Here is a 23370-nt window from a genome sequence, read left to right on the forward strand (position 1 = left end):
CACGAAAACAAGCGCCTGCTCATATCGGCTTGCATGTGTGATGTGCGATACAAGCAGTCCTGTAGCGTGTTTACTTGTGTGTGATATCATGTGCAATACAAGCAGTCCTGCAGCGTTTTTACTTGAGTGTGATATCATGTGCGATACAAGTAGTCCTGTAGCCTGTTTATTTGTGTGTGTGATATCATGTGTGATACAAGCAATCCTGTAGCCTGTTTATTTGTGTGTGTGATATCATGTGTCATACAAGCAATCCTGCAGAGTGTTTACTTGTGCGATATCATGTGGGATACAAGCAATCCTGCAGTGTGTTTACTTGTGTGTGATATCATGTGCGATACAAGCAATCCTGCAGAGTGTTTACTTGTGTGATATCATGTGCGATACAAGCAATCCTGCAGTGTGTTTACTTGTGTGTGATATCATGTGCGATACAAGCAATCCTGCAGTGTGTTTACTTGTGTGTGATATCATGTGCGATACAAGCAGTCCTGCAGTGTGTTCACCTGTGTGCAATATCATGTGCGATACAAGCAATACTAAAATCATCTACAAAAGGTAAACATGCTAGGCTATTGGAGCTCACAGCTACACAACATCTAAGCACACACACTCACTCACACACACACACACACACACACACACGTACGTACACACACACACACACACGTACGCACACACACACACACACACACACACGTACGTACACACACACACACGTACGTACACACACACACAGACACACGTACGTACACACACACACACACACACACGTACACACACACACACGTACGTACACACACACACACACACACGTACGTACACACACACACACACACGTACGTACACACACACACGTACACACACACACATACGTACACACACACACACGTACGTACACACACACACACACACACACACACACGTACATACACACACACACACGTACGTACACACACACACGTACGTACGTACACACACACACACACACACATACATACACACACACACACACATACGTACACACACACACACACCCACACACACACACACACACACACACGTACGTACACACACACACACACACGTACGTACACACACACACGTACGTACACACACACACACACACACACACACACACATACGTACACACACACACACACGTACACACACACACACACACACGTACGTACACACACACACACACACGTACGTACACACACACACACACGTACGTACACACACACACGTACGTACACACACACACACACACACGTACGTACACACACACACACACACATAGGTACACACGCACACACACGTACACACACACACACACACACACACACACGTACGTACACACACGTACACACACACACACGTACGTACACACACACACACACACACACACACACACACACACACACACACGTACGTACGTACACACACACACACACACACACACACATTGAACAATAAAAGGTGTCAACATAAAGAAATATTATAGTTCCATATTACTTGCACATACAAAGTCTCCAAGGCAGTACCCTGTAACAAACGTGTCCGCATCATTCAACTTAAATTCATAAATGAATGTGACCACGAGCTGTCACTAAAAAAACCCAATGACCACTCCACTTCAACTTGAAGACAGCATAAGTTCCTTCCAGACAGTTAATAATAAACATGCTATTATTTTTCATAAGTAACATTCTTCACTTCATCAAACCTTCTTTACCTTTCACACTACTAGATAATACAGGCAGGATTCCTGCTGATATCACATCACTTCAATATCGGTATGGTATCAGAAGTGTAAAGTTGTTTTGGGGCAGGGCTAATTGCTGATGTTCGATCCTGGCAGCTGATTGGACTTAATATCAGGTGTTTGATGACCTGGATGACCTTTGTTGACCTGGATGACCTGTGTTGACCCGGATGACCTTTCTAACCTGGATGACCTTTGTTGACCTGGATGACCTGTGTTGACCCGGATGACCTTTCTAACCTGGATGACCTTTGTTGACCTGGATGACCTTTCTAACCTGGATGACCTGTGTTGACCTGGATGACCTTTCTAACCTTGATGACCTGTGTTGACCTGGATGACCTGTGTTGACCTGGATGACCTGTGTGCGGCAGCAACAAAGGCGAGAGCGTGAGGCGAGACGTCAGCAGGAGCGCGAGCAGCGGCGGCGTGAGCAGGAGGAGAAGCGGCGTGTGGAGGAGATGGAGCGACGCCGCAAGGAGGAGGAGGAGCGGCGGCGAGTGGAGGAGGAGAAGAGGCGGGCTGACAGAGAGCAGGTCAGTGACCTCACTGCTTTTCTTCTTTCTTTTTCTGCTGCCGCTGCAAGTTTGCTGCCTGCCTGCAGGAGTACATCCGCCGACAGCTGGAGGAGGAGCAGAGACACCTGGAGATCCTGCAGCAGCAACTGCTGCACGAACAGGCCATGCTGCTGGTGAGGCCACACCACACACACACCACACCATACGCTTGTTTCCACACACCACACCACACACGTGTCCACACGGCACACCATACACTTGTGTCCACACGCCATACCATACGTTTGTTTCCACACACCACACCACACACGCTTCTGTACACACACCACACCATACGCTTGTTTCCACACACCACACCACACACATGTGTCCACACACCACACCACACACATGTGTCCACACGGCACACCATACACTTGTGTCCACACGCCATACCATACGTTTGTTTCCACACACCACACCACACACGCTTCTGTACACACACCACACCATACGCTTGTTTCCACACACCACACCACACACATGTGTCCACACACCACACCACACACATGTGTCCACACGGCACACCATACACTTGTGTCCACACGCCATACCATACGTTTGTTTCCACACACCACACCACACACTTGTGTCCACACGCCACACCATACTCTTGTGTCCACACGCCACACCACATGCTTGTGTCCATACACTTGTGTCCACACGACTCGTTTGTGTCCACACGCCACACCACACGCTTGTGTCCACACGCCACACCACATGCCACACCACATGCTTGTGTCCACACACCACACCACATGCCACACCACATGCTTGTGTCCATACGCTTGTGTCCACACGACTCGTTTGTGTCCACACGCCACACCACACGCTTGTGTCCACACGCCACACCACATGCCACACCACATGCTTGTGTCCACACACCACATCACATGCCACACCACATGCTTGTGTCCATACGCTTGTGTCCACACGACTCGTTTGTGTCCACACGCCACACCACACGCTTGTGTCCACACGCCACACCACATGCCACACCACACGCTTGTGTCCACACACCACACCACATGCCACACCACACGCTTGTGTCCATACGCTTGTGTCCACACGACTCGTTTGTGTCCACACGCCACACCACACGCCTGTGTCCACACGCCACACCACATGCCACACCACACGCTTGTGTCCACATGCCACACCACATGCTTGTGTCCATACGCTTATGTCCACACGACTCGTTTGTGTCCACACGCCACACCACACGCTTTTGTCCACACGCCACACCACATGCTTGTGTCCATACGCTTGTGTCCACACGACTCGTTTGTGTCCACACGCCACACCACACACTTTTGTCCACACGCCACACCACATGCCACACCACATGCTTGTGTCCATACGCTTGTGTCCACACGACTCGTTTGTGTCCACACGCCACACCACATGCCACACCACATGCTTGTGTCCATACGCTTGTGTCCACACGACTCGTTTGTGTCCACACGCCACACCACACGCTTGTGTCCACACGCTTGTCGACGTCATCAATAGCAATCGTCACTCAATATTCACTTTTCCACACCCTGTTGTGTTACTGCCTTATTCCAAAATGGAATACATTCATTATTGTCCTCAAACTTCTACACACAAGACCCCATATTGACAATGTCAAAAATTAGTTTTAGAATTTTTTGCAATTTTTTTTTACAAATAAAAAAACAAAGAAATCATATGTAGTGTACATTTATATATTAATAAGTAGAGGAGTGAAAACTGTTAAACATTTTTATTATGATAGATTGATACATTGTCTATTACGGATAAAGTAACAAAACATTCAATACATAATGGATGATTCTAGGGATGGGTAGCATTCATTATCGTAGGTATTTTATTTGCATTTTGTTTTATTTTTATTTTTTAAATCAAAAACATCTTAACTGACTTCATTAGTTATCTTAGGTATTTTTTTAAATATAGAAAATAAATAAATAATAAAATAAAATGTGAATACATAAAAAAAAATACTAAAGATGATAAATGAAGTCAGTTATCACCTTGTTTCACTTATGTTGTTTTAATAAAAAATAAATGATTCAATTAAAATAATATAAAATATCTAAGATAATTGAGGAAGTCAATTAATACAATGTTTGACTTATGTTGTTTTAATTAAAAAATATTAAATACAATTAAAATATAACAAAATATCTACGACAATTAAAGTCAGTTATCACATTGTTTACAACTGTTTGTTTTTAAAAATTAAATAACAATAAAATACCTATGATAATTATAGAAGTCAGTTAATACGTGGTTTAACTTATATATTTTTGGATTAAAATAAATAAATAATAAAACAAGATTAGAATAAGATAAAATACCTACGATAATTAAGGAAGTCAGTTAATACGTTGTTCAACTTATGCTGTTTTAGTAAAAAATTAAAATATAATAAAATATATATTATAATTAAAGTCAGTTAATATGTTGTTTAACTTATGTTTTAATAAAAAATAATTAAATACAATTAAAATATAATAAAATATCTACGATAATTAAAGTCAGTTATCACATTGTTTAACCTATGTTATTTTTAATAAAATAACAATAAAATACCTACGATAATTATAGAAGTCAGTCAATACGTTGTTTAACTTTTTATTTTTTTTGATTAAAATAAATAAAGGATAAAAAAAAGATTAGAATAAGATAAAATACCTACGATAATTAAGGAAGTCAGTTAATACGTTCTTCAATTTATGCTGTTTTAATAAAAAATTAAAATATAATAAAATATCTATTATAATTAAAGTCAGTTAATACGTTGTTTAACTTATGTTGTTTTAATAAAAAAAATAATATATGTATATTTAATAAAATATATATTATAATTTAAGTCAGTTAATACGTTGTTTAACTTATGTTTTAATAGAAAAATAATTAAATACAATTAAAATATAATAAAATATCTACGATAATTACAGTCAGTTATCACATTGTTTAACTTATTTATTTTTAATAAAATAACAATAAAATACCTACGATAATTATAGAAGTCAGTCAATACGTTGTTTAACTTATATTTTTTTTGATTAAAATAAATAAATGATAAAAAAAAGATTAGAATAAGATAAAATACCTACGATAATTAAGGAAGTCAGTTAATACGTTATTCAATTTATGCTGTTTTAATAAAAAATTTAAATATAATAAAATATCTATAATTAAAGTCAGTTAATATGTTGTTTAACTTATGTTGTTTTAATAAAAAAAATAATATATATATATTTAATAAAATATATATTATAATTAAGGTCAGTTAATACGTTGTTTAACTTATGTTTTAATTAAAAAAATAATTAAATACAATTCAAATATAATAAAATATCTACGATAATTAAAGTCAGTTATCACATTGTTTAACCTATGTTATTTTTAATAAAATAACAATAAAATACCTACGATAATTATAGAAGTCAGTCAATACGTTGTTTAACTTATATATTTTTTGATTAAAATAAATAAATGATTAAAAAAAATTAGAAAAAGATAAAATACCTTCGATAATTAAGGAAGTCAGTCAATACGTTCTTCAATTTATGTTGTTTTAATAAAAAATTTAAATAAATAAAATAAAAATATAATAAAATATCTATTATAATTAAAGTCAGTTAATACGTTGTTTAACTTATGTTGTTTTAATAAATAAAAAAAAATATATATATATTTAATAAAATATATATTATAATTAAGGTCAGTTAATACGTTGTTTAACTTATGTTTTAATAAAAAATAATTAAATAATAACATTTAAATATAATAAAATATCTATGATAATTAAAGTCAGTTATTGTTTAACTTATGTTTAATTATTATTATTTATTTTTTTACAATAGAATACCTACGATAATGAATGAAGTCTGTTAGATAAATAATATAAAATAAAATACTGAAGTTGACAATGAAGGATCAATGATATTATCTTTTTTCACGTGGTAAACTGAACTTCACTCATTAGTTTTAGGAACAGGACTAGTTGAAAGACCAGAGTGTAGTTAGAAAGATTTGCTCTGCACATTTGGTGAATGAGAAGGCAGGAAGCAGCATGGAGGTTGATTGATGAGGAAATGATTCACACTTCTTCCATCCCACTCCCACTGGTTCTTGCTCACTCCTGGTCCTGGTCCAAGTCCTCCGTCATGGAGGTCCTTAGTGGTTGGAGGTCAAAGCACTCCTAGACCTCCTTTCTTGTTGGCGGGCGGTCAGGATGTTGACTGGCCCGGTGATGATGTCACCAGGAAGTCGGTCATCCAGCAGGAAGTCAGGCCTTCACCCAGGAAGACTTAGGTCATGTGACCACGCCAGGACCAACACAATTAGAAAAACGGTAGCATTAATATGTTAGCATGTCAAGTGCAGATAAAAGGAAGTAGACGGTTAGTTGACTTTTACTTTGGTAAATCTTCCACAATAAGACGAGCTCGGCCTCCTCCAGTTCCTGTAGATGTTCTTCATCTTGCTCCTCGTGCACCCAGGAGTACAAATGGCGGGAGCTCGAAGAGCGACGCCAAGCCCAAAAGCTCCAGCGGCAGCTTCAGCAGGAGCAGGCCTACCTGCTGTCCCTAAGGCAGAACCAGAACCAGGACCTGGACCTGGATCTGGACCTGGACCAGGACAGTGCTTGTGAGAAGAAAGTTGAGATGGTAGTTGAGGTGAAGCGACTGCTTGGAGTGTGACGCTAACGCTTGGAGAAGGTCCAACTAACACCTAACTTCCTGTGTGAGACACTTCCTGTGTGACGCACTTCCTGTGTGACGTGCTCCTTACCTGAAACATGAAAGGTCCACCTGGGGATGGTGACCAATCACCTCCTGGATCCTGACAGTCCTGCAGACTCTCCTAACACATTCCACTCCCTGACCATCACTCCAGCAGCACTGAGAGCCGACTCAGTTAAATGACCTCTAGGTCTGCTGTGTCAAACACCTTTTTGTTGAGGACCACTTTTCAATTATGGCTGTCCTCAGGGGGCCACATGAAATGACATGGCAGGCCACTTAAAAAAAATATGACAGACCACCATAAATGATGCTGCAGACCACTTTAAATGATATGGCAAGCCACATTAAATGACGTGTAGGACCTCATTAGAGGACGTGGGGGGCCATGTAAAATGAAGCGGCAGACCATGTTGAATGATGTCAGACCACGTTGAAAGACATGGCGGGCCACATTTAAATGATGTGACGGACCACCTTAAATTACATGGCAGGCCACATAAATGATGTGGCAGACCACATTAAATGATATGGTGGGCCAAAATAAATGATGTGGCAGACCACATTAAATGACATGGTGGGCCACAAGAATTGATGTGGCGGACCACATTAAATGAAATGGTGGGCCACATTAAAACGATGTGATTGACATTAAATTATATGGCAGACCACCATAAATGATGCAGCAGACCACTTTAAATGATATGGCAAGCCACATTAAATGACGTGTAGGACCTTATTAGAGGACGTGGCGGGCCATGTAAAATGAAGCGGCAGACCATGTTGAATGATGTCAGACCACATTGAAAGACATGGCGGGCCACATTTAAAAAGATGTGACAGACCACATTTAAATGATGTGACGGACCACCTTAAATTACATGGCAGGCCACATAAATGATGTGGCAGACCACGTTAAATGAGATGGTGGGCCACGATAAATGATGTGGCAGACCACATTAAATGACATGGTGGGCCACAAGAATTGATGTGATGGACCACGTTAAATGAAATGGTGGGCCACATTAAAACGATGTGATTGACATTAAATTATATGGCAGACCACCATAAATGATGCAGCAGACCACTTTAAATGATATGGCAAGCCACTTTAAATGACGTGAAGGACCACATTAGAGGACGTGGCGGGCCATTTTAAATGATGTCAGACCACATTAAATGACATGGTGGGCCACAATAAATGATGTGGCAGATCACATTAAATGACATGGTGGCCCACAATAAATGATGTGGCAGACCACATTAAATGACATGGTGGGCCACAATAAATGTGGCAGACCACGTTAAATGACATGGTGGGCCACAATAAATGATGTGGCAGATCACATTAAATGACATGGTGGGCCACAATAAATGATATGGCAGACCACGTTAAATGACATGGTGGGCCACAATAAATGATGTGGCAGATCACATTAAATGACATGGTGGGCCACAATAAATGATGTGGCAGACCACAATTAATGACATGGTGGGCCACGTTAAAAAGATGTGATTGACATTAAATGATATGGCAGACCACATCAAATGATGTGGCAGATCACATTAAATGACATAGTGGGCCACAATAAATGACGTGGCAGATCACATTAAATGACATGGTGGGCCACAATAAATGATGTGGCAGACCACGTTAAATGACATGGCGGGCCACAATAAATGATGTGGCAGATCACATTAAATGACATGGTGGCCCACAATAAATGATGTGGCAGACCACATTAAATGACATGGTGGGCCACAATAAATGAGGTGGCAGACCACATTAAATGACATGGTGGGCCACAATAAATGATGTGGAAGATCACATTAAATGACATGGTGGGCCACGTTAAAAAGATGTGATTGACATTAAATGATATGGCAGACCACATTAAATGACGTGATGGGCCAGATAAAATGAAGTGGCAGACCACATTAAATGACATGGTGGGCCACATTAAAAAGATGTGATTGACATTAAATGATATGGCAGACCACATTAAATGACGTGATGGGCCACATAAAATGAAGTGGCAGACCACATGAAATGACGTGATGGGCCAGATAAAATGAAGTGGCAGGGCAGATGTGAGTTTGTCACGTGTGTTGTAGAAAATGTGTGACTTTTCAATACCAACAAAGCCATTGACTCCAAAAAAACGCTCCAATGTAAGCAAAGTAAGGCTCCACTTTGAATAATATGCTAGCTTGATGCTAATATACATTGTCAGGGTTTATTTGAAATATGTGCTGAGTTGGTACCAGGTACCGGAGTTGGTACCGTATGGGTTCTAAGGTGAACGGTACCATCCCAATGTGGACCACATCTGTACATGTTGGTGCTCCAAGCCCTCATTTTTGACTCACAGGCAAAAACAGTCCAAGCATGTTGCCTTTAAAAAAAGAAAACATTTTTAAGGTAAACTTTGATGTGTTTTGGACATTAGTTCACCTCCAAACTCTCTTTTGGCTCCTAAAAAACGCTTTGATTCAATTGTGACTTTATAAATGTATTTATATTTATATTTATTTATTTATTGATGCTTGTTTGCGTCTCTCCGTTTTACGTGTCACCTTGTTTGGGGGCGTGGTCACCTCCTGCAAACGCTTCTGATTGGTTGTTGGGGGTGTGGTCACTTCCTCCTGCAAACGCTTCTGATTGGTTGTTGGGGGCGTGGTCACTTCCTCCTGCAAACGCTTCTGAGTGGTTGTTGGGGGTGTGGTCACGTCCTCCTGCACAGGCTTTGATTGGTTGTTGGGGGCGTGGTCACGTCCTCCTGCACAGGCTTTGATTGGTTGTTGGGGGCGTGGTCACTTCCTCCTGCAAACGCTTCTGATTGGCTTAAAGTGCTTCAAGGTTTCAGTCAGTGTGAAGGATGGCCAAACAAAACATGTAATGGAAAACGATTACTATAAAAGCAATTATTATTGTTATTATTATTATTATTTTATCATTTTAGTCCATAAAAATGTTAAATACAACCACAATTAAATTAAGTAATGATTTAATCACAATAATTATTTTGAAAGTCATTCAAAACAAATTAATTTACTAGAAAAAATGAAATGTCTTTCTAAAAATAATACTTTTTTTTTTCTATTAGCTCGGTTAAAAAAAATAATTAATCATTTACCATGGTATACAATGACCTAATTATTTTTAAACATATTCAATGAAATTAAATGGATCGATGTATTTCTATAATTAATAGTTGACTTTGTCTTTAAAATAATCAACAATTTCCGTGAAAAACCCCAAAATGTTAGTAGCTCAATTTTGATTGGTGAAAAATGTCCATAAAATGTAAAATACTACTAAAATTAAATTAAATAATTTGTTCAAAAATAATTATTTTGAAAGTGATTGTAAACATGAAATTAATATACTAAACAACATCAAATGTCTTTATAAAAATAATACATATTAATTTCTATCAGCTCATAAAAATATATATTAATATTAAATGACATAACTATTTTGAACGTATTAATAAAAATTAACCGCGACCCCAAAGGGAATAGGCGGTAGAAAATGGATGGATAATAAAAATTAAATATGTGGATATATTTTTATAAATACTTGTTGAAACAACAGAGACTGACTTTTAAAAGTTTTACAATTTCTGTTTCAAAAAACGATTTTAAAAGAAGAATATGTTGTTGAAATTGTCAAAAAATAGTAAATATTACTAGAATTAAATTTGTAAAAAAAAAAAAATGTGTTTGTTAAAAAACATACAAACATACCATAAGATTAAATGCCCCTAATATTTTTTAAGATATTCATACAAATTAAATATATTAATTTGTTTATATATATATATATATATATATAAATAATTAATTGTTGAAAAAACTGACTGATTTTAGAAAGTTTTAAAAATTCCCTTCCAAAAGACAATAATAAAAAAAATATATATATATATTAGTTTGGTTTTGATTGTTGAACTTGTCAAAAATATCCATAACAATATTTAATACGACTAAAATTAAATTAGTAATATTTTTGTTCACAACAATTATTTTGAAAGTACTTCAAAACATGAATAGATTTAATACAAAATATCAAATGTCTAATAAAAATAATACACGTTTAATACTATTAGCTCGGTTTTGTCTGTCACTTGTTAAAAAACATAAAAATATACCATAAGATTTAATGCCCCCAATATTTTATTACAGGTTAAATACTTGGATATATTTTATTAATAACTAATTATTGAAAAAACAAAGATTATGACTTTAGAAAGTTTAAAAAATTCCCTTCTTTTGTCCTGTCCAGCTACTCAGGCAAATATTTTTTTGACATTTTATTTTATTTTTTAATTATTGTCTCTCAAAAGACAATCATTTATTTAAGTGTGTGTGTGTGTGTGTGTGTGTGTGTGTGTGTGTGTGTGTGTGTCCATCAGGCTGACGAGCGGTACCGGAAGAACATCCAAGGTTCTCCTCAGGCGGCACAAAGCAAAGCGGTCCAGCCCCCGGTGCCGCCGCGCTCCGAGTCGTCGTACCCCAACGGGAACACGGAGGCCATGAGCCGGCCTGTGGAGGCGCAGGTAAACCACATGATTTATCAATACTGCACCCAAAGACTTAGGAACTAGTTTTGTGTGGGCGGCGGAAGAATACGTAGACAATATCGGGGAATCGGTACCAGAATCCAACTTGCACCAATTTTCAGTATTATTAAAATGATGTTTAATAATAAAAATGTCATTTTTTATGGCAACATTTGAAAATGAGACAATTGTATCGCATCTCTGAGTCTCATTGGCAAGTATTACATCACGTTGCAAGATGGCGGTAGTGTGTCCTTTATGTGGGCGGGTCACTCCAGTCTTTGCTGAATCTAGTCGTCGTCGCGCCCTAAAAAGTGTTAATACTGTAAGTATTGTACTTATTTTGCCGCAGCTGTTTGATTGCAGCGTGCATCTTGGTTGTAGTTTCAAGTCGCCGTGTGAACCGGCTAATGCTAATCAGTAGGAAAGCCAATGTTTAGTAGCATCAAGCTAGCGCATTTGTAGGAAAGTGGAGCTTTTTTTAGTCCTTGGAAATTTCAATGTTTCTATAAGTAATTGTTGAAAAAATTGTGAAAAGACTGTGATTTTTAAAAAGTTTTACAATATCCGTTGCTAAAAAATTTAAAAAAAAAAAAATCTTTGTTACTTGCTTGGTTTTGATTGTTGAAATTGTCAAAAAAATTACATAAAAATAATAAATAGTACTAAAATTTGAATTATTTATTTAGTATAATTTATTTATTGCCTTTTTTTATTTATCTTACCAACTTGTATTTACTTTTAATTATTATTTAATTAAGTTAAACACTGATGAAATTAAATAAAGTAATGCTTTAAATGATGATACTACTATGCAAATACTGCTTGAAATGATGATACTACTATGCAAATACTGCTTGAAATGATGATACTACTATGTAAATACTGCTTGAAATGATGATACTACTATGTAAATACTGCTTGAAATGATGATACTACTATGTAAATACTGCTTGAAATGATGATACTACTATGTAAATACTGCTTGAAATGATGATACTACTATGTAAATACTGCTTGAAATGATGATACTACTATGTAAATACTGCTTGAAATGATGATACTACTATGTAAATACTGCTTGAAATGATGATACTACTATGTAAATACTGCTTGAAATGATGATACTACTATGTAAATACTGCTTGAAATGATGATACTACTATGTAAATACTGCTTGAAATGACGATACTACTATGTAAATACTGCTTGAAATGATGATACTACTATGTAAATACTGCTTGAAATGATGATAACAGGTGAAAGGATGCTGCAGACTTGTGGAAGGTTCCAGAGAGAAAAGAGACTTAATTACAGGAAGTCCCTTGCCTCTCACGCCCCCCCTGACATCTTCTCCTGCCCCCCCCAGCTGCTTGTGTTGTCACGTGTCAATCACTCATGCTTTCATCACAAAAGGTCCCCGTCAGGACGACGCCCAGGTCGCCAGTGTTGCCGAGGCGGGACTCGCCTCGTCGCCATGGCAACACGCCACGCAGCGGTCAAGCTGTGAAGCGCAACGCCGGCAGGTAACTGAAGCCACGCCCCCACCTTTATCTTGGCGAGCGCCATCGCACGTTACGGATCGTCAGAGCCGGCGAGCTTCCGTGAACCGCAGGGTGTCTCTAGTCGCTCCTCTCCAACTAGCAGCTAACTAGCAACTCCACTAGATGGCACTAGCTGCACTCCAAGTACTGAGCAGCTTTAGTAACTAGCAACTCCACTAGATGGCACTAGCTTTACACCAAGTACTGAGTAGATTTAGTTACTAGCAACTCCACTAGATGGCACTAGCTGCACTCCAAGTACTGAGCAGCTTTAGTAACTAGCAACTCCACTAGATGGCACTAGCTGCATGCCAAGTTACTGAGCAGCTTTAGTAACTATCATCTACACTAGATGGCACTAACTGCACTCCAAGTACTGAGCAGCTTTAGTAACTATCATCTCCACTAGATGGCACTAACTGCACTCCAAGTACTGAGCAGCTTTAGTAACTATCATCTCCACTAGATGGCACTAACTGCACTCCAAGTACTGAGCAGCTTTAGTAACTAGCAACTCCACTAGATGGCACTAACTGCACTCAAATACTGAGCAGCTTTACTAACTAGCAACTCCACTAGATGGCACTAGCTGCACGCCAAGTACTGAGCAGCTTTACTAACTAGCAACTCCACTAGATGGCACTAGCTGCACTCAAATACAGAGCAGCTTTACTAACTAGCAACTCCACTAGATGGCACTAGCTGCACTCAAATACTGAGCAGCTTTACTAACTAGCAACTCCAATAGATGGCACTAGCTGCACACCAAGTACTGAGCAGATTTACTAACTAGCAACTCCACTAGATGGCACTAGCTGCACTCAAATACTGAGCAGCTTTACTAACTAGCAACTCCAATAGATGGCACTAGCTGCACTCAAGTACTGAGCAGCTTTACTAACTATCATCTCCACTAGATGGCACTAGCTGCAGGCCAAGTACTGAGCAGCTTTAGTAACTATCATCTCCACTAGATGGCACTAGCTGCACACCAAGTACTGAGCAGCTTTAGTTACTAGCAACCCAACTAGATGGCACTAGCTGCACTCCAAGTACTGAGCAGCTTTACTAACTAGCAACTCCACTAGATGGCACTAGCTGCATGCTAAGTACTGAGCAGCTTTAGTAACTATCATCTCCACTAGATGGCACTAACTGCACTCCAAGTACTGAGCAGCTTTAGTTACTAGCATCTCCACTAAATGGCACTAGCTGCACTCCAAGTACTGAGCAGCTTTACTAACTAGCAACTCCACTAGATGGCACTAGCTGCACTCCAAGTACTGAGCAGCTTTAGTAAATAGCGACTCCACTAGATGGCACTAGCTGCATGCCAAGTACTGAGCAGCTTTACTAACTAGCATCTCCACTAAATGGCACTAGCTGCAGGCCAAGTACTGAGCAGCTTTAGTAACTATCATCTCCACTAGATGGCACTAGCTGCACACCAAGTACTGAGCAGCTTTAGTTACTAGCAACCCAACTAGATGGCACTAGCTGCACTCCAAGTACTGAGCAGCTTTACTAACTAGCAACTCCACTAGATGGCACTAGCTGCATGCCAAGTACTGAGCAGCTTTAGTAACTATCATCTCCACTAGATGGCACTAACTGCACTCCAAGTACTGAGCAGCTTTAGTTACTAGCATCTCCACTAAATGGCACTAGCTGCACTCCAAGTGCTGAGCAGCTTTACTAACTAGCAACTCCACTAGATGGCACTAGCTGCACTCCAAGTACTGAGCAGCTTTAGTAACTAGCAACTCCACTAGATGGCACTAGCTGCACTCCAAGTACTGAGCAGCTTTAGTAACTAGCAACTCCACTAGATGGCACTAGCTGCACTCTAATACTGAGCATCTTTAGTAACTAGCAACTCCACTAGATGGCACTAGCTGCACTCTAATACTGAGCAGCTTTAGTAACTAGCAACTCCACTAGATGGCACTAGCTGCACTCCAAGTACTGAGCAGCTTTAGTAACTAGCAACTCCACTAGATGGCACTAGCTGCACTCTAATACTGAGCAGCTTTAGTAACTAGCAACTCCACTAGATGGCACTAGCTGCACTCTAATACTGAGCAGCTTTACTAACTAGCAACTCCACTAGATGGCACTAGCTGCACTTTAATACTGAGCAGCTTTACTAACTAGCAACTCCACTAGATGGCACTAGCTGCACTCCAAGTACTGAGCAGCTTTAGTAACTAGCAACTCCACTAGATGGCACTAGCTGCACTCCAAGTACTGAGCAGCTTTAGTAAATAGCAACTCCACTAGATGGCACTAGCTGCACTCCAAGTACTGAGCAGCTTTAGTAACTAGCAACTCCACTAGATGGCACTAGCTGCACTCCAAGTACTGAGCAGCTTTAGTAACTAGCAACTCCACTAGATGGCACTAGCTGCACTCCAAGTACTGAGCAGCTTTAGTAACTAGCAACTCCACTAGATGGCACTAGCTGCACTCTAATACTGAGCAGCTTTAGTAACTAGCAACTCCACTAGATGGCACTAGCTGCACTCTAATACTGAGCAGCTTTAGTAACTAGCAACTCCACTAGATGGCACTAGCTGCACTCCAAGTACTGAGCAGCTTTAGTAACTAGCAACTCCACTAGATGGCACTAGCTGCACTCTAATATTGAGCAGCTTTACTAACTAGCAACTCCACTAGATGGCACTAGCTGCACTCTAATACTGAGCAGCTTTACTAACTAGCAACTCCACTAGATGGCACTAGCTGCACTCTAATACTGAGCAGCTTTATTTACTAGCAACTCCACTAGATGGCACTAGCTGCACTCTAGTACTGAGCAGCTTTACTAACTAGCAACTCCACTAGATGGCACTAGCTGCACTCCAAGTACTGAGCAGCTTTAGTTACTAGCAACTCCACTAGATGACACTAGCTGCACTCTAATACTGAGCAGCTTTACTAACTAGCAACTCCACTAGATGGCACTAGCTGCACTCCAAGTACTGAGCAGCTTTAGTTACTAGCAACTCCACTAGATGACACTAGCTGCACTCTAATACTGAGCAGCTTTACTAACTAGCAACTCCACTAGATGGCACTAGCTGCACTCTAATACTGAGCAGCTTTACTAACTAGCAACTCCACTAGATGGCACTAGCTGCAGGCCAAGTACTGAGCAGCTTTAGTTACTAGCAGCTGCTTTATTTTGTGCCGTGTCTTTGGACAGCAGCGCCGAGCCTCGGCTGCTGTGGGAGCGCGTGGAGAAGATGGTTCCCGGCTCCGGCCCTGGCTCCGGCTCCGGCTCCGGTTCCGGTTCCGGCTCCGGCTCCTCCAGCAGCTCCTCCAGCAACTCCAGCTCTCAGGCTGGTTCTCACTGTGGCTCCGGGGAGCGCTCGAGGGCCCGCAGTGAGTGCTCACACCACACTCAAGTCGCCACTCCAAAACCAGCACCCGGCTGACTTTTCTCGCCCCCCCCCCTCCCTCCGGTTCCTCCGACCAGCCTCCTCTAAGTCCGAGGGCTCGGCCCCCCAGAGGGCGGACGGTGGCGTGAAGAAGGAGGCGGTCAGGCCCAGCAGACCGGCGGTGAGACTTTGGGTGGCGTGCTAGTGCAGACAGAACTAGATCTAGACGTGTGTGAGACTAACAAGACTGTCATGTGACCTCTAACCTTCTAGATGTTTCCTCCTTCTTTGCGCTAACTTTGCCTCCCGCAGTTGGACCGCCGTCTCACGCTGGCTTCTCATTGGCCGACCCAGCCGATTAACCCCGCCTTCTCGCTGACCGCTTCCTGTTTGCGCCGGGAACTGACCCCGAACCTCTCTTGCACCTGCAGGACCTGACGGCGCTAGCCAAGGAGCTGCGGGCGGCGGACGACGTGCGCCCCCCCAACAAGGTCACGGACTACTCGTCCTCCAGCGAGGACTCGGACACCACCGACGAAGACGACGACGAAGAGGTGGACCAGGAAGGAGGCGAGGAGTCCACTTCCGGCCCGGAGGACTCTCGAGCCGTGTATGTGCACTTGCTGTTGGGGGCGGGCCCTCGTATGCGGGGGTGGGGGAGCGTGAGCGATAATAGCGCGGGGGGGGGGGGGGGGGTGAAAATATTCTGTCCCCTGGAAAATGTAACTGTGAGCAAGTTCCAAACAGCCCCTTTAATTCAAATATAAATAATGGGGGGGGCGTGAGAGGCAAGTTTATAAATAAATACACATTCACTCATAGAAAACTGTTCCAAACAGCCCCTTTAATTCAAATATAAATAATGGGGGGGCGTGAGAGGCAAGTTCATAAATAAATACACATTAATTCAAATATAAATAATGGGGGGGGGGGGCGTGAGAGGCAAGTTTATAAATAAATACACATTCACTTCAAGGGGGCCTTGAAAAATGTTTGTCCCATAGAAAACTGTTCCAAACAGCCCTTTAATTCAAATATAAATAATGGGGTGGGGGTGGGGGGGCGTGAGAGGCAAGTTCATAAATAAATACACATTCACTTCAGGTGGGGCGTGAAACATGTTTGTCCCATAGAAAACTGTTCCAAACAGCCCCTTTAATTCAGATATAAATAATGGGCGGGGGGCGTGAGAGTCAAGTTCATAAATAAATACACATTCACTTCAGCACTTCAGGGGGGGCGTGGAAAATGTTTGTCCCATAGAAAACTGTTCCAAACAGCCCCTTTAATTCAAATATAAATAATTGTGGGGGGGGGGGGGGGGGGGGGGGCAAGTTCATAAATAAATACACATTCACTTCAGGTGGGGCGTGAAACATGTTTGTCCCATAGAAAACTGTTCCAAACAGCCCCTTTAATTCAGATATAAATAATGGGCGGGGGGCGTGAGAGACAAGTTCATAAATAAATACACATTCACTTCAGGGGGGGGCGTGGAAAATGTTTGTCCCATAGAAAACTGTTCCAAACAGCCCCTTTAATTCAAATATAAATAATGGGGTGGGGGGGCGTGAGAGGCAAGTTCATAAATAAATACACGTTCACTTCAGGGGGGGTGTAAAAAAGGTTTGTCCCATAGAAAACTGTTCCAAACAGCCCCTTTAATTCAAATATAAATAATGGGGTGGGGGTGGGGGGGGTGTGAGAGGCAAGTTCATAAATAAATACACATTCACTTCAGGGGGGGCGTGAAACATGTTTGTCCCATAGAAAACTGTTTCAAAGAGCCCCTTTAATTCAAATATAAATAATGGGGTGGGGGTGGGGGGCGTGAGAGGCAAGTTCATAAATAAATACACATTCACTTCAGGGGGGGGCGTGGAAAATGTTTGTCGCATAGAAAACTGTTCCAAACAGCCCTTTAATTCAAATATAAATAATGGAGGGGGGGTGAGAGGCAAGTTCATAAATAAATACACATTCACTTCAGGGGGGGGGCGTGAAACATGTTTGTCCCATTGAAAACTGTTCCAAACAGCCCCTTTAATTCAAATATAAATAATGGGGCGGGGGGGGGGGGGGGGAGGCAAGTTCATAAATAAATACACATTCACTTCAGGGGGGCCGTGAAAAATGTTTGTCCCATTGAAAACTGTTCCAAACAGCCCCTTTAATTCAAATATAAATAATGGAGGGGGGGGTGAGAGGCAAGTTCATAAATAAATACACATTCACTTCAGGGGGGGCGTGGAAAATGTTTGTCCCATAGAAAACTGTTCCAAACAGCCCCTTTAATTCAAATATAAATAATGGGGTGGGGGTGGGGGCGTGAGAGGCAAGTTCATAAATAAATACACATTCACTTCAGGGGGGGCGTGAAACATGTTTGTCCCATAGAAAACTGTTCCAAACAGCCCCTTTAATTCAAATATAAATAATGGGGGGGGGGGGCGTGAGAGGCAAGTTTATAAATAAATACACATTCACTTCAGGGGGGCCGTGAAAAATGTTTGTCCCATAGAAAACTGTTCCAAACAGCCCTTTAATTCAAATATAAATAATGGGGTGGGGGTGGGGGGGCGTGAGAGGCAAGTTCATAAATAAATACACATTCACTTCAGGTGGGGCGTGAAACATGTTTGTCCCATAGAAAACTGTTCCAAAGAGCCCCTTTAATGCAGTGCTTCTTAAATTGTGGCGCAGGCACCTCCAGGGGGGGCACCGTCAGGGGCGTGAAAAAAATGATGTTTCTTAAAAATATGGAACTGTGAGCAAGTTCCAAACTTCCCCTTTAATGTAGTGCTTCTTAAATAGTGGGGGGCTGTGATATGTATGGGGGCGGGGGGGGGGGGGCGTGAGAGGTAAGTCCACACATACAGATGAATAAGTAAACATTCACTGAACAATGTTTGTCCCCTAGAAAACTGTTACCAAGTTCCAAAGAGCCCCTTTATTTGCAGTGCTTCCTAAATGGTGGAGCAGGCCCCCCTGGGTGGGTTGGGGGGCACCGTGAGGTGTCGGGGAAAGGGGGGGCGTGACACACGGAGATAAAAAAAAATAAACATTCACTTCGTTGGAGAGGGGGGGGCGTGAAAGGAATGCTGTCCCCAAGGGGTGGCGTGAGAGGTAACACTTACATTTTGGGGGGCGTGATAAGAATGCTGTCCCCTAGGGGGGGCGTGAGAGGCAATAGCCTGGTAGACTATTTAGTGTTGGTAGAGAACTATCTTGACATATACAGATACAAAAATAAACATTCACTTCATTGGAGGGGGGCGGGGGACGTGAAAAGAATGCTGTCCCGTAGGGGGGGGGGCGTGAGAACTAATAGCCTGGTAGACTATTTAGTGTTGGTAGTGAACTATCTTGACACATACAGATAAAAAAACAACATTCACTTCGTTGGAGGGGGGCGTGAAAAGATTGCTGTCCCATAGGGGGGGCGTGTGAGGTAACACATGATTTTTTTGGGGGGGGGGGGCGCGTGAAAAGAATGCTGTTCCCTGGGGGCGTGAGAGACATTAAAAAAAATAAACATTCACTTTGTCGGAGGGGGGGGGGGCGTGAAAAAGAATGCTGTCCCCTAGGGGGGGTGTGAGAGACAATAGCTTGGTAGAATATTTAGTGTTGGTAGAGAACTACCTTGACACATACAGATAAAAAAAATAAACATTCACTTTGTCGGAGGGGGGGCGTGAAAAAGAATGCTGTCCCCTAGGGGGGCGTGAGAGACAATAGCTTGGTAGAATATTTAGTGTTGGTAGAGAACTACCTTGACACATACAGATAAATAAAAAAAACATTTACTTTGTTGGAGGGGGGGGGGCGTGAAAAAGAATGCTGTCCCCTAGGGGGGCGTGAGAGACAATAGCTTGGTAGAATATTTAGTGTTGGTAGAGAACTACCTTGACACATACAGATAAAAAAAATAAACATTCACTTTGTCGGAGGGGGGGGGGCGTGAAAAAGAATGCTGTCCCCTAGGGGGGGGCGTGAGAGACAATAGCTTGGTAGAATATTTAGTGTTGGTAGAGAACTACCTTGACACATACAGATAAAAAAAAAAAAACATTCACTTTGTCGGAGGGGGGGGGGGGGCGTGAAAAAGAATGCTGTCCCCTAGGGGGGGCGTGAGAGACAATAGCTTGGTAGAATATTTCATGTTGGCAGAGAACTACCTTGACACATACAGATTAAAAAAAATAAACATTCACTTTGTCGGAGGGGGGGGGGGCGTGAAAAAGAATGCTGTCCCCTAGGGGGGGCGTGAGAGACAATAGCTTGGTAGAATATTTAGTGTTGGTAGAGAACTACCTTGACACATACAGATAAAAAAAAATAAACATTCACTTTGTCGGAGGGGGGGGGGCGTGAAAAAGAATGCTGTCCCCTAGGGGGGGCGTGAGAGACAATAGCTTGGTAGAATATTTAGTGTTGGTAGAGAACTACCTTGACACATACAGATAAAAAAAAATAAACATTCACTTTGTCGGAGGGGGGGGGGCGTGAAAAAAGAATGCTGTCCCCTAGGAGGGGCGTGAGAGACAATAGCTTGGTAGAATATTTAGTGTTGGTAGAGAACTACCTTGACACATACAGATAAAAAAAAATAAACATTTACTTTGTTGGAGGGGGTGGGGGGCGTGAAAAAAGAATGCTGTCCCCTAGGGGGGGGGGGCGTGAGAGACAATCATTGAGGAGCAGTGCACTGGGGCAGCCAGGGAAAACATGGCCTCTGTGTGCACTTTGATGGGCACCAAGTCAAATGTTGTGCTGGGGATGAAAACCGGGTCCTTGTTCTCTGCAGGTCCTCCCGCCTGAATGAAAACCTGGTCCTTGTTCTCCGCAGGTCCTCCCGCCTGAGCAACGGCGAGACGGAGTCGGTGAAAACTATGATCGTGCACGACGAGGGGGAGGGCGAGCCGTGCAAGAACAGCACGCTGGTGGTGCGACAGGTAGACAACAAAACTAGTCGTCCTTTGGCACGAGCGACCTCTCACCCCCCCCGCTCCCTTGTCTAGTTTTGTTCCATTCCCGCCTTTTATGTTTGCATGCGTCTTGTCTGTCCTTACATGCTAACACAATGTAATTGTGTCCTCATCAGATATGGCCAAACTGAGAATAGTGTCAGCACATCCAACCTAAACATGGTCACTTTTAGCACGCTAGTGGTAGCACTTTCACACACGTTAGAAGCGCTAACTCAATGTAGCCAAACACCTTTACTTTAGTTTCCTTCTTTTTCTTTTGTTTGACTAAATATGTGAACTATTTCTAGCAGTACTTGTTATTTCTAGCAGTACTTGTTATTTCTAGCAGTACTTGTTATTTCTAGCAGTACTTGTTATTTCTAACAGTACTTGTTATTTCCAGCAGTACTTGTTATTTCTAGCAGTACTTGTTATTTCTAGCAGTACTTGTTTTTTCTAGTAGTACTTGTTATTTCTAGCAGTGCTTGTTATTTCTAGCAGTACTTGTTATTTCCAGCACTACTTGTTATTTCTAGCAGTACTTGTTATTTCCAGCAGTACTTGTTATTTCTAGCAGTACTTGTTATTTCTAGCAGTACTCGTTATTTCTAGCAGTACTTGTTATTTCTAGCAGTACTTGTTATTTCTAGCAGTACTCGTTATTTCTAGCAGTACTTGTTATTTCTAGCAGTACTTGTTATTTCTAGCAGTACTTGTTATTTCTAGCAGTACTTGTTTGTCAACAAAACAGGTATACCGCTAGAGACGTGACGTTGGCGAACAATTCGAGTCTTTTGAGCGGCTCTTTTAAGTGAACGACGAGAACCCAGTTGTGAGTCGTTTGTTTGGGAGTCGTTTTTATGCGGGTGCTAATTTAGCGTGGGCAATTTCCATCACTCTGCACCCGACTGGCACCTGGACTAGAAGATGAGTCAGAGTTGAAACGTAATTTAGCAGCTTTTGGATTGACCTACTTTTTTATTTACAAACATTTTTTTTACATAAAAAATAATAGTATATATTAGGGATGTCCGATAATGGCTTTTTGCCGATATCCGATATTCCGATATTGTCCAACTCTTTAATTACCGATACCGATATCAACCGATATATACAGTCGTGGAATTAACACATTATTATGCCTAATTTGGACAACCAGGTATGGTGAAGATAAGGTACTTTTTTTTTAAAAATGAATAAAATAAAATAAGATAAATAAATTAAAAACATTTTCTTGAATAAAAAAGAAAGTAAAACAATATAAAAACAGTTACATAGAAACTAGTAATTAATGAAAATGAGTAAAATTAACTGTTAAAGGTTAGTACTATTAGTGGAGCAGCAGCACGCACAATCATGTGTGCTTACGGACTGTATCCCTTGCAGACTGTATTGATATATATTGATATATAATGTAGGAAGCAGAATATTGATAACAGAAAGAAATGGGGGGAGGGAGGTTTTTTGGGTTGGTGCACTAATTGTAAGTGTAGCTTGTGTTTTTTATGTTGATTTAATTGGAAAAAAAAAAAAAACCAAATACAGATACAGATAAAAAAAACGATACCGATAATTTCCGATATTACATTTTAACGCATTTATCGGCCGATAATATCGGCAGGCCGATATTATCGGACATCCCTAGTATATATGTATGTATATATGTGTGTATATATTTATGTGCGTGTGTATATATATATATATATATGTATATATACTGCGTATATATATATATATATGTGTGTGTATGTATATACGTGTATATGTATATGTGTGTATGTATATATGTGTATATACTGTATATATGTGTGTATTAATATATATATGTATATGTGTATATATATATG

The 23370-nt window shown here is 41.1% G+C and overlaps 1 protein-coding gene across 11 annotated transcripts in view; it reads left to right on the forward strand.

Annotated features, from left to right (window-relative positions):
- The window catches only part of LOC133663154 (mitogen-activated protein kinase kinase kinase kinase 4-like), a 104290-nt gene that overhangs the window by 52256 nt on the left and 28664 nt on the right, over positions 1-23370 (forward strand). For 5 of the 11 annotated variants that reach the window (XM_062067405.1, XM_062067407.1, XM_062067409.1 and 2 more), the window contains exons 13-20: positions 2143-2304; positions 2373-2459; positions 11483-11626; positions 13046-13155; positions 16379-16557; positions 16652-16734; positions 16985-17163; positions 21403-21508. In XM_062067405.1, the coding sequence (XP_061923389.1) occupies positions 2143-2304; positions 2373-2459; positions 11483-11626; positions 13046-13155; positions 16379-16557; positions 16652-16734; positions 16985-17163; positions 21403-21508 (1050 nt within the window). Of the gene's footprint in view, positions 1-2142; positions 2305-2372; positions 2460-6824; positions 7041-11482; positions 11627-13045; positions 13156-16378; positions 16558-16651; positions 16735-16984; positions 17164-21402; positions 21509-23370 lie in introns of those variants that run through there. The other 6 variants (XM_062067406.1, XM_062067413.1, XM_062067411.1 and 3 more) reach the window with 3 other exon arrangements.

Source organism: Entelurus aequoreus, linkage group LG13, assembly GCF_033978785.1.
Source record: "Entelurus aequoreus isolate RoL-2023_Sb linkage group LG13, RoL_Eaeq_v1.1, whole genome shotgun sequence".
Lineage (NCBI taxonomy): Eukaryota > Metazoa > Chordata > Actinopteri > Syngnathiformes > Syngnathidae > Entelurus > Entelurus aequoreus.